The sequence below is a fragment of the Dendropsophus ebraccatus genome, chromosome 2 (assembly GCF_027789765.1).
Source record: "Dendropsophus ebraccatus isolate aDenEbr1 chromosome 2, aDenEbr1.pat, whole genome shotgun sequence".
Lineage (NCBI taxonomy): Eukaryota > Metazoa > Chordata > Amphibia > Anura > Hylidae > Dendropsophus > Dendropsophus ebraccatus.
In genome coordinates this window covers 113,684,087-113,695,993 of record NC_091455.1, presented here as the reverse complement: position 1 = coordinate 113,695,993, position 11,907 = coordinate 113,684,087, and the positions used below count along the sequence as shown (strand labels likewise).

Genomic DNA, 11,907 nt, shown 5'->3' with positions numbered 1-11,907 from the left:
TACTCACATGAAGCCCGGCCCTATTCATGACATCATATGTAAAGTTTAGGTAAATATTCAAACATGTATTTATTAAAAATGAGCGAACCGGGTTTGGGTTCGAGTCCATCTGAACCTGAACTTTTGGCATTTGATTAGCGGAGGCTGCTGAACTTGGATAAAGCTCTAAGGTTGTCTGGGAAACATGGATACAGCCAATGACTATATCCATGATTTCCACATAGCCTTAGGGCTTTATCCAACTTCAGCAGCCACCGCTAATCAAATGCCAAAGGTTCGGATGGACTCGAGCATGCTCAAGGTTCGCTCATCTCTAGTATTTATACGTTATAAACATTCTGCTTGGCAAAATACACCCTTTAGGTATATAATATAAATGGTATAAATATATCCATACGCTGGACCTTAGTATAAATGGAGATGAAAAGATCTCATAATAAACCCATATATTTCTATTCACAAAAAGGCTTTAAAGCTGCAAATTTCATTTAACCCTTTGGGTTCCACACTATCAAGAGTTCTTATCCAATAGCATTCTCTCTGTAATAGTCTTTTTCTGAGGCTGGTTTATGTGCCTCTATTGTCTATTTCTTCCAATACATGCCATTTCAACTTGTGTACCTGATGTCCCCGTTCCCTGATGTTTCTTGCTACCGTAGTCTCTCCATATGATAGTTCCTCTGTAGGTATATGTTCCCTTCTAAGATGTTTCCTTATTAATGCTTTATGTTCATTTATTCTTATACTGACTTGTCTGCTCGTTTGCCCCACATATACTTTTCCACAGGGGCACTTTAAGGGGTATACCACATTTCTAGAACAGTACGTGTGGTATCCCTTCATTGGAATCTCATGTCCCTTTGTTGGATGTTGCACGGTTTCACCTTTAATAATAGATGCACAATTCTGGCAGTTTAAGCAGGGATGTGTGCCATTTTTCCTTGCTCTCAGGAATCTTTGTATACTGACTGTTCTCCACTTTATATCACCCCTCACTACTCTGTTTGCGATACTCTTACCCTTCTGCAAGGCAAAGATTGGTTTATCCTGAAATAATTTTCCAAATTTGGGGTGCCTTTGTAGGAGGCCCCAATATTTGGTGACAGTGTGTTTACTTAAATTGGTGTGATGATCATACTTAGTAACAAAAATGGTTTTACTCTGTGATTTATCAGTGATCTGCCATCTTTGTCGTTTGCCTTCTTTCCTTATTGTTTCTATTTGTGTATTGTCATACCCTCGTTGTACAAGTTTCTGTATCATACGTTTTTTACATTTCTCTTTGTCTGTATTGTCACTGACAATCCTATCCACACTTTCTAATTGACTCTTCACTATACTTCTAAATACCTGTGGTGGATGAAAACTCGATCTATGTAAGTAGTTATTTTTGTCAGTACTCTTTGTATATAGTGTAGTAGTCAGTTGTCCCTCTTGTATATGTAATTCTACATCTAAGTAGTGTATTGTATGCGGGTGGTATTCTACAGTAAATTTAATTGTATCATGATTCGCATTAAGTTGATTAACAAACGCTAATAATCTTTCCTCTGTGTCAAAGCCACGTAAACGACGTGTCCATGCGCTGAACAACATACTGTCTCTCATACATCTCCATGAAGACATTAGCGACACTAGGTGCCACCGATGAGCCCATTGAGACTCCATACGTTTGTAGATAGAAGTCTTCATTAAACCTGAAATAGTTTTTTGACAGAGTAATGTACTATAATCCCAGTGTAATGTACTATAATCCCATTTGGAATTTTATCATAGATTTGGTAAGTTTCGGGTCTTGTATTAACAATTCATGTATGTATTTCATGCCTTCTGAATGTGGTATATTTGTATATAAGGACTGTACGTCCATTGTACACAAATATGTAATGTTGGACATCGGTAATTGTTTCACTTTGTTTAGAAAATCCTGCGTGTCTCTCAGACATCTAGGAAAGGTCTTTATTATGTTCTGGAGGAAACTGTCCACATATATTGCTAGTGGTTGTAGTAATGATCCTCAGCCTTACTATGTAGTAAGCCTCCTCAGCCTTACTATGGGCACATGAATATAAAGAAAATAAAAAAAACCCTCCAATTGGCTCCAATTCACACTGTGTATTGGGCATTGTACACTTGCTTCTGCAACTCTACTGCCTGAGATGCAGCTCTCTGTGCTGGAGATAATGCTTCGGAGGTACAGTATATTGGATTTCTTTAGGCACTGCCAGGGGTGGATTAACTTTACCATAGGCCCCGGGCTGTTCACCAAGCCTGGGCCCCCCCACCCCACTGTAACTATGGCAGCACTAGCCTGGCGTTCATAGTACAGGATAGATAATGTCATGATGTCCTGATTTGTGCAAAATTGCCATTAAAAAAACTGTGATTTTTTTGCAAATGATGGCAGTGTAGCCAGGAGACAGTACACCATTGAAAGTATAAGTCTTTTTGGGTGGTCATGGGCCCCCCAGGAGCTCAGGGCCCCAGGCTGCCGCCCAAAACGCCCTTGTTATAATCCACTACTGGACACTGCTCCTGCATTTTCTCCTAGTTTCTGTTAAATAAATAATTTGTGTTAGTAAAAAATAGTTGTGTGTTGTTTATTTGTTTGAAATTTACCTAATTATAAGTCCTTTTGAGGTTCTGATACATAAAACCATATCATTAAAAAGAGGGGGACATATAAGACTCTGAACATACTGTAAAATAATATGTACAGTACTGTGTGAGCAACAGAAAAATGGGAGTGTTGAAAATATATTCCAGCCTAGTTTTTCCATTTGCAAAATCTTTGCATAACATGAATATTATATAGACTAGTCAGTATGAATATATATATGCATATGCTGAACGGCTAGAAAAAGTAATTTTTAGTTCTAGTATCCAAGAGGGCAGAAGCTACCAACACCCTTTTATACAGGTAATATTTGATCTATTTACCATGAAATTAGCTTTTTAATAACGAAAATGTAGCTACAAATCATTAAAGAATTATGCTATGTTCACATTATGTAAGTTGTGCAGAAATCATGGCCGTTGTTAAGGCTGAGGGAATCCCGGCCGGAGTGTATACACATAGTACACGCTCCGCCCGGGATCCCTAGCGGCGCTGTAGAAAACTGACATGTCAGTTTTCTGTGGCCGCTATTCACTGCTCCATTGGGTGCTGTGGGGAGAACTCAGCAGCACTAAAGATCATCCGGCCGGTACTGCAGTACGGGCCAGGATGATCTTTTCTGAGACCGGCCATTCTGTGACCTGGCTGGGTCACGGAAAGGCCGGTCTTATACAGCATGTGCACATAGCCTTAGGCTATGTTCACACTACACGGCCGTATTTCATAACAACGGTCGTATTGGTGCAAACAACGGCCATTATTATTTTCTAAATAACGTCGGTTGTTTGCGCAAATACGACCGTTGATATGAAATACGGCTGTGTTTTTTTACGTAGTGAGAACCCAGCCTTAACCTGTATCTCTAATAATACTTGATATCCCATTATTATATAGTATTTCCTTTGCTTTTCCTCCAGAATACTTATCTGATGCCAATTAATTATTTCTTTAGGTTAATTATTTTAATAAAAGAATGAAAACTGTGGATGGTATTTGCTTTGTCTAAATCTGTAGATCTTTGCTGTAAGGTAAGTTGGTCTAAAACATGGAGAGGGCTATTACTAAACAAAAATAATGTACTCCTTATTTTTTCAGTTATTTTCAGTTATTTTTTCAGTTATTTTCAGATATTTTTGTAGTTATAAGTTTATCTGTTTCTACTCCAAATTTGAATATACTGTATTGCATGTTTCATTTAGGGAAGTAGGGTCAGGTCAGCACTACAGCAATACTTAGGAGGTTAGGAGTTGTTTAATTTGTATTTCATTTTTTATAGTCTGCCCTGAAAGCTCAGGAACCATTTAATCACCTTACTATTTTTTTTCTTACGCTCCACCTTAACACCCTTATGCATCTGCCACATTTCAGAGATAATTGAAAACTGAAGTTGTGCCAACTACTCCTGCATTGTTTCTAGGGTCCCCTGCCTAAACGCACCCATTTAAAGCAAACGCATCATTAAAAACCTTTGACATATCACTGAGACAACTAAGAAGTTTTTATCAGTGGAAGTCTCATAGCTAAGACCCCAACCGATCCAGAGAATGAGCAGGTGGCAGGGGGTGGTAGCACACTGTACCTTCTCACTATCAGTCATCTCACTTTCTCGCTATTTAGCCCCATAGACTCTTAATAAATCTGACTGGACAGAGATCCCTGTGAGGCGGTAAGTAATACATGCTATTAAGCACTTCTCCCAACTCATTGTCCTGATCGGTGGGGGGCTCAGAAGCGAGAAGCTTTTGACATGTCATTTTTTTTATGACAGTGCCCATTTAAAGATAACATCTAGCCAAAAAAAGCTATTTCATTATAATAAATAAGTAATATCTACATTTTTTACAAACCTTCAAAAGGCAGTAAAAATAGTTAAAAAAAAAAAAAAAAAAATTTAAGCGCAGTCTAAGGACCAGGACGGCTAGCACGGCATCTGGTCCCTAAATGGGTGCTCTATTTGTGTTTGAGAAGGAAATTGCTTACATGTTTGCTTCATACATAAAGAGCACAATATTTCCTACAATACATCAAAAAGCAGTCACCACCTTGTTACAGCTCTTTGGGGGGGGGCACATTGTAATGGGAAAATGATGCACATTACACATCAAAATTCTTATGCATTTTGTTACAAGCGTCTTTAGTAATTCTTTATTAATGACCCTTCTAGCCTCCATAATCTATAGTACTACCTAGGGCAAATACAGTATGAACCATAATAGGAAAGTCCCTCATCAGAAAAGTTGCAATTAGTTACATAGAACCACCGAAAAAAGAGGACTTTGCCTCTAAATGTGAAATTTCATTTATATTGTAACTAGAGATGAGCGAACCTCGAGCATGCTCGAGTCGATCCGAACCCGAACTTTCGGCATTTGATTAGCGGTGGCTGCTGAACTTGGATAAAGCCCTAAGGCTATGTGGAAATCATGGATATAGTCATTGGCTGTATCCATGTTTTCCAGACAACCTTAGAGCTTTATTCAAGTTCAGCAGCCCCCGCTAATAAAATGCCGATCGTTCGGGTTCGGATGGACTCGAACCCGAACCCGGTTCGCTCATCTCTAATTGTAACATTTCTGCAGAATATAGAAAATACCTCTGTTCGACACATTAATGTTCCAGTCATTAATTCACGGCCGTTATTGAGCAAACAGCAGCCGTTATTTTACTTTGTTCACACACTGATTTCTTTTTCAACATCCTTTCCCCACAATTTCCCTTATATTAAATAGGTGTATAAAAGCGGCCATGTCTGACCTAAACATGAAAATTGTACAAATGGCCATCATTGCAATGACAGCCCTCCAAACAACGTCCGTTATTTAATACTAGCGGCTGTGGTTTTGAGTATCAAATAATGGCCATTGGAAATCATTGCATGAACATAGTTGTAAAGTGTATAAAATAGGATATGTTCACACTTGTCATTTCTTGAGGAGATATTTAACCTGTTTCTATTAAAGCAAATCTGTTAACCCCTGAGCAACAGGATAGATATAAATAAAAGCGTTTAGGACATACCTTTGTTGCCTGTGTCTATGTTTTTATTTTCTTGAAAAAAACACCTGTATTTGGCCTGTGAACAGTGCTGTAAAATTGTGCTTTGCATAATCAGAAATATACAGAGGTCATACAACACAATGAGCTGTAGCGATGATGGGGCCCAGGGAAAAATAGGCTATGCAGATTTGACACTTCGCATTTGACATTTTCTTATAAAAATAAAAACACAGATACAGACAAAATATTTTCTGAATGCGTTCATTTATTTCTATCCAGGGATGCCACCAGCTTGGTTGGCAGTCAGGACGTTACAGATTTGCTTGCAGTTATCACACCAGTGACCCTATACTAACAATAAATCCATTAACAATGGTCTCATTGAATTGACTGTATAAAAAGGGTAGGATAATAGATATCAGTTACAGAGGTGTAGCTACATTATCCTGCACCCGGAGCAAAGATTCTGATAGACATTGTCCCTAACTGGACAATGTCCCCAACGGACCACAACTGTGCCACACCTGTTGAGTATTGACCTATGCATGATAGTCACTGGCCTCAGCAACTGTACAGCCAAGTGTGCCGATACAACTCTCTATGGCTATGTTCCCACTTCGGGAACCTATCAGGGATGGTGGCTGTTTTGTAACATAGATGACCTCTAATAATAATAATCATGATCATTATTAGCATCTGTCTATTTAATGAGACAACATTGTTTGCCCGATATGTTTCCTAAGTGGGAAAATAGCCTTAGCCAAATGAGGCAAGAGGGTATGCAACAGATTATGTCTCCACATAACTTTATGGTTTCAGTAAGGGCTTGAGGAAAGGAGGTGGGGGTAATACTTTTATGAAGGTTAGTTAGTAACAGGGTTCTACACATCTACACAATGACTCAGAGGTGACACGTTCTCTGGAGCTGTTCCTTTTCTTCTGCATTTCATCTAGACCACCATTACCTCTTCTATCTGTCTTATCTTTGCCGAGTTTAATGCTTACATAGCTTCAGCTCCTTATTTGTGCAAAAGATCCTCATCATGGGGGACATTTACTATTGTTGCACCCCGGCATATGCCAGGATGAAGGAGCAAATTTTCCCCTTCTCCCTGGCAAACATCTGCCGTATCCCCTGCTCATCCAATGGATGGGGGTGCGGCAAGGCAGGGAGGAGGCATGGCTTCCTTCCACGCCTGATTCACCATGATATATGTCTGCTTCAGTGTGTATTAGGCAGTTGAGAAACGCGTCCTGATCTTGTATGTGTGTGCACCTCGTTAAGTGAATAAATCACCTTGCAAGTTAAGTATGGGAGGAGTACCGGGAATTTATTTTCTTTGAAATAGTGCTTGCAGGCGTATGTCATGGCAGAAATCATTTGTGTGCCTGCTGTATGGCAGCAGCAGGTCAGGCCGCATTCACTAAGAGAAGTGCACCTCTTAGTGAATCCAGTCGCACAATTGGGGATGGGGCCTAATTTAATACTTGTGTACTCGTCAAAAATGTCTAAACTGAGAAATAGGCCTCATAGTTCAACACACTGCAGCCTCTAAATATAATACTACCATACACTGTGTCTCCTGAATGTAATTGAATAAAAATGTGGAGAGAGGTGCTGTATATTGGGGGTTCACTGCGGTTGCCCAGACTGCTGTCAAGCCTGTGACCGCCAAGTTACTTTACAAAAAATATCACCAATGCATTTGATCTATAGTAACCTATGAATATCCTGTTCACATAAGACTGTGTGCACTGTATGCTGATCATAACTGTCATGTTTACTGTATAACTACTGGAGCAAGATGCCTATCAATAATGCTTCTATTGTCACCGATCATGTTTTTTTTACAGGAGAAATACATCATGGATACATATTATTATGTGGCAGATCCGGAAAGCAATATTGAAATAAATACATATTATGACTATGATTCTTCAATGTATTATCCGTATGTGTATGGGTATGAGTATTAGTAAGTAAAGTTGACCTATTCTATTTGTATTTATTTACTTTTGCGCCTTACTTTTATTTCCTTACATTTATGGTCTGTGCCTTGAAGGTCAGGAACTTTATTTAATTTTTTTATGCTTCACATTTTTACCACTATGCAGCTTCATCATAGAGGAAATCTGTCCTGCTTCACTGACAAATGTGCCTGCAGCTGCCAGCATGCAGGCAATCCCATGATCAGTTGGGACCACTGCCCCTAGCATTGAGTAGTAAATGTAAGAATGTCTTCTCCAGTCTCTTCAGGAGCCCTAGTTTATTCCATGTTGTAAACATGTATTGATCGGAGCTTGAGGTATTTTTATTGAGTTTCAATAAGCCAGGAGAAATGCATCTGAAAAGCATTTGCTTTTTTAGGCTGTGTTCACACAATGTAAAAATAAGTGCAAATAATGACCGCAAAACAATGGCCATTATTAATGAACTTGAACATACCTTTCAATACCTGGGTGTTGGCTGAAGTAAGGCGTATGTTTTGTCTTCTGTTGTGAAACCCGTGGGCAATAAACCACTTATTTTTCTTTAAACCTGCTGCTGATCTCATATTAAAAGACAGCTTTTGAGATGGATCCCCACAGAACATAGCCTATAACTATACAAAAATGTTTAAATTGTTTGTTGCCTCTGCTAAATAACTGAAGCATGAGTAAGTGACATCAGTACATGCTCTATATTTATTGTACTGTATATGTTAGCATACTACCAGGTACAGTATGACGACATATACTGCCACATATCCGAGTTATGCCTATGGACTTAATGTAGTCAACCAGTGACCACATTCATTCCATTTCTGAGCATACACTGTAAAATAAATTACAGTATACACTCAAAAATTGAATTATTTTATTGTCCTCTTCTAGGTGTATTGTGTTTTTTTTAAAATAAATTTACAGGCTTAGTAGTGAAAGCTGTCTAATAGGTAACAACCATTACTTAGTCAGGGCTTAGTGTAGGCCAGTAAAAAAAATGTCTAATACTAATCCCCCTATTATTACCCCAGTACCCACTGCCGCAGGGGTACTGGGAAGAGCTGGATACCAATAGTCCTGGAGGAATGGCGCTCCTAGACTGGACGGTGGCAGGCTGGCATTATAAGACTGGGGAGGGCCAAAATAAATGGCCCTTCCCAACCTGGTACTATTAGGCTGCTGCTATTTGAATTTTTCCTAGCTGGTTAGGAAAAAGAGATGAGTCCTACAGGTTGTTTTAAATAAATAAAAAAGTTTTTAAAAAAGCGTGTATGATGCCCCTCTTTTCCATAAGCAGTCAGGTAAAAACCAAACAGAAGCAGCCTAGTAGTACCAGAGTGGCAAGGGCCATTTATTTTGGCCCTCCCCAGCCTAATAATACCAGCCTGCTACTGCCTAGTCCAGGGCACTCATATAATTGTGCATGTTTAAAAGGAACATGCTGAAACAGCACAATCATGTCAGCGACGGTGAGCTGTGCATTGCTCTGTGTAATAACCTTCTAAAGACCGTTCAGGCAGCCCCTCCCAAAGCTTCCCATTCGCTGCCTCTGCATGTTGCACAGACAAAAAGTGGGAAACATGGAGAAAGCGAGCACTGACCCGACAGATTGGTGCTTGCTACCGCCAGCAAATTATGCTGTGTAATATGGTACTGCTTTGGGCATCTGATGCTTATTGCCTAGGAGGCAAATCTGGGCCAATGAGATTATTTAGAGACAATTCTGAGACAAATAAATCAGCACCACAGAAAATAGACCAGGCTTAAATTTCATTAGACCAGTCTATTCTTCCCTAGCAGAAATAGACCACACACAGAAAAATCCCCTGTTGAGAAATCTCTCTCCCCCCATATGCACAGACAGTGCTGCTGTACATGGGTGCAATACGAAGCTATCAGCAGGTTAGATTTGTAGTTTCCCTTTTAAGTAAAAAAAACTATTTAGCTGGGGGCCATTCTAATATAAATCTTTGCTCCTAAAGATGAGCTAGGTCTTATTTTCAGGGGATGTCTCTCCAAGTTTGAACACAGCTTACTGGTACAGGGACATCGGATGTGCAATGCCTCTTCCACTGTCCCTGCCTTGCAGCCACTGCTAAAAAGCGTTGTATGCTGGAGAGGCTTACTGACACAACCCTGTTGTTTTTTAGAGGATGCCCTGTTTTTAGGGAAACAGATATATATATATATATATATATATATATATATATATATATATATATATATAGTAAGTGGGGAAACTGCTGTGCTACAAATCCATACCCACTTTTAGGTTTAAAGTGAAAATGTCCCTAACTATTTTTCCTTTATGTTCTAACTTGCTTTAGTGAAACCTACAACTCGTATGACAACCTACAAACTACCCCCTCATATAATGGAATTGGCTCCTATGTAGTTAATACAGCAAATCAGGTAAATCATACACAATTAATGAAAACCATATCAACGCTGTCCACAGCTTTGTACAGTATTGCTTTCTTTGTTGGAGTTATAGGGAACGGTTTAGTCATCTGGATTGCTGGATGGAAAATGAGGAACATCAGTTCTGTGTGGTTCCTTAACCTGGCCATCGTGGACTTTATGTGCTGTGCATCTCTTCCACTACGCATTATAGAAAGTAACCTGGATTCAACTATTCACTTCTGTAAAATTGGAAGCAGCATCTTAAGTGTAACCATGGGCACCAGCGTCAACTTTTTGACAGCCATGAGCATTGATCGTTTTGTCTCAACAATGTGGCCATTTTGGTCAAAAATTCATAGAACCCGCACAACTGCCCGCATCGCATCTGTTTTCACTTGGATCATGAGTTTGTTTTTAACTAGTCCTTTTGTCTTACTTAACAATTTTTATGAAGATGTTTCTGATTGTTCCTTTAAAGATGGTTCCGGCAACAAAACTTACCGATTTAACATGTATATCTCTAAATTTGTCTGTTCTTTTGTGGCACCTTTCCTCATTATTCTGTTCTGCTATGGAGGAGTGCTTCTGCGAGTTAACAAACTCAAGAGAAATAAAAAAAACTATCGCCCATACAGGATTATCACAGCAGTTATAACGTCTTTCTTCTTCACAGGGTTTCCATATCATACTTGGCGACTAATGCCGGCGCTGCCACAGAAGAACATTGATATTATATTATATAATGCATTCAACTGTCTGGCTTATTTTAATAGTGTTATTAATCCCATTATTTATGTCATCAAAGGCAAAAACTTTAAAATGAATTTAAAGCCACCAACTCCTGGAAGTACATAAATTTAAAGTAGAAGAGTTAAGTGGCAAGTGGTAAAAACATATAACACGGTTTAAATATGTATTTTAAATTCTAGGCTATGTTCCGCTGTCATTTGCATAAAACATCCTTAAAACAGACAAAAAAAGACCTTTGTGTAAAATTAGCCTTAAAGTGTACCTGTCATTCAAACTAACTTTTTACATGTCAAATGACTTTAATTGAAACTGCTAAAGAGGTTATCTAAGATTAGAAAAACATAGCTGTTTTGTTCTCCAGAAACAGCACCACTGTTGTCCTCAGTTTGCGTGTGGTATAGCAGCTCAATTCTGCTAAAGTGAATAAGTGTTAATGGTAATACCATACACAGCCTTATGACAGGTGTGGAGCTGATTTTAAAATAAATCAGATATTTTTCTAATCCTGGATAACCTTTAGGCTGGGTTCACACTACGTATATTTCAGTCACTATTGTGGTCCTCATATTGCAACCAAAACCAGGAGTGGATTAAAAACACAGAAAGGATCTGTTCACACAATGTTAAAATTGAGTGGATGGCCGCCATTTAATGGCAAATATTTGCTGTTATTTTAAAACAACGGCTGTTATATTGAAATAATGGCAGTTATTTACTGTTATATGGCGGCCATCCTCTCAATTTCAACATTGTGTGAACAGATCCCTTCTGTGTTTTTAATCCACTCCTGGTTTTGGTTACAATAAGAGGACCACAATACTGACTGAAATATACGTAGTGTGAACCCAGCCCTAGGCTGCATTCACACATCTGTAGATTTTGCAGACTTACGGAGAGTAAATGTGGGCTCTGTCTTACAGAGCCGCAACGATTCAAAGAGTTTCCCCTGCTGCTTTTTGTTGATACATCTTGCCGGGCAGGGAAACAATCCGTGACAGGCATTCACCGTCCATAGGTCCACAAAATCTACAGATGTGTGAATGCAGCCTAATGTGTCCACAAAGGTAAATGTCCCCCCTTGAACAACATTTTTTAATGTTTTTTTATGATTACTGCAGCTCTTTCTTTCCATCAATGTATTTTAAATAGCGGTGGAG

General features: G+C 39.0%; 1 protein-coding gene across 1 annotated transcript; it reads left to right on the top strand.

Moving 5' to 3' along the window:
• Nucleotides 1-10,027: 10,027 nt before the first annotated feature.
• On the top strand, nt 10,028-10,855 carry LOC138784163 (C3a anaphylatoxin chemotactic receptor-like). Its single transcript, XM_069959674.1, has one exon. It carries the CDS (start codon nt 10,028-10,030, stop codon nt 10,853-10,855), a length of 828 nt encoding a protein of 275 aa, XP_069815775.1.
• Nucleotides 10,856-11,907: the final 1,052 nt, after the last annotated feature.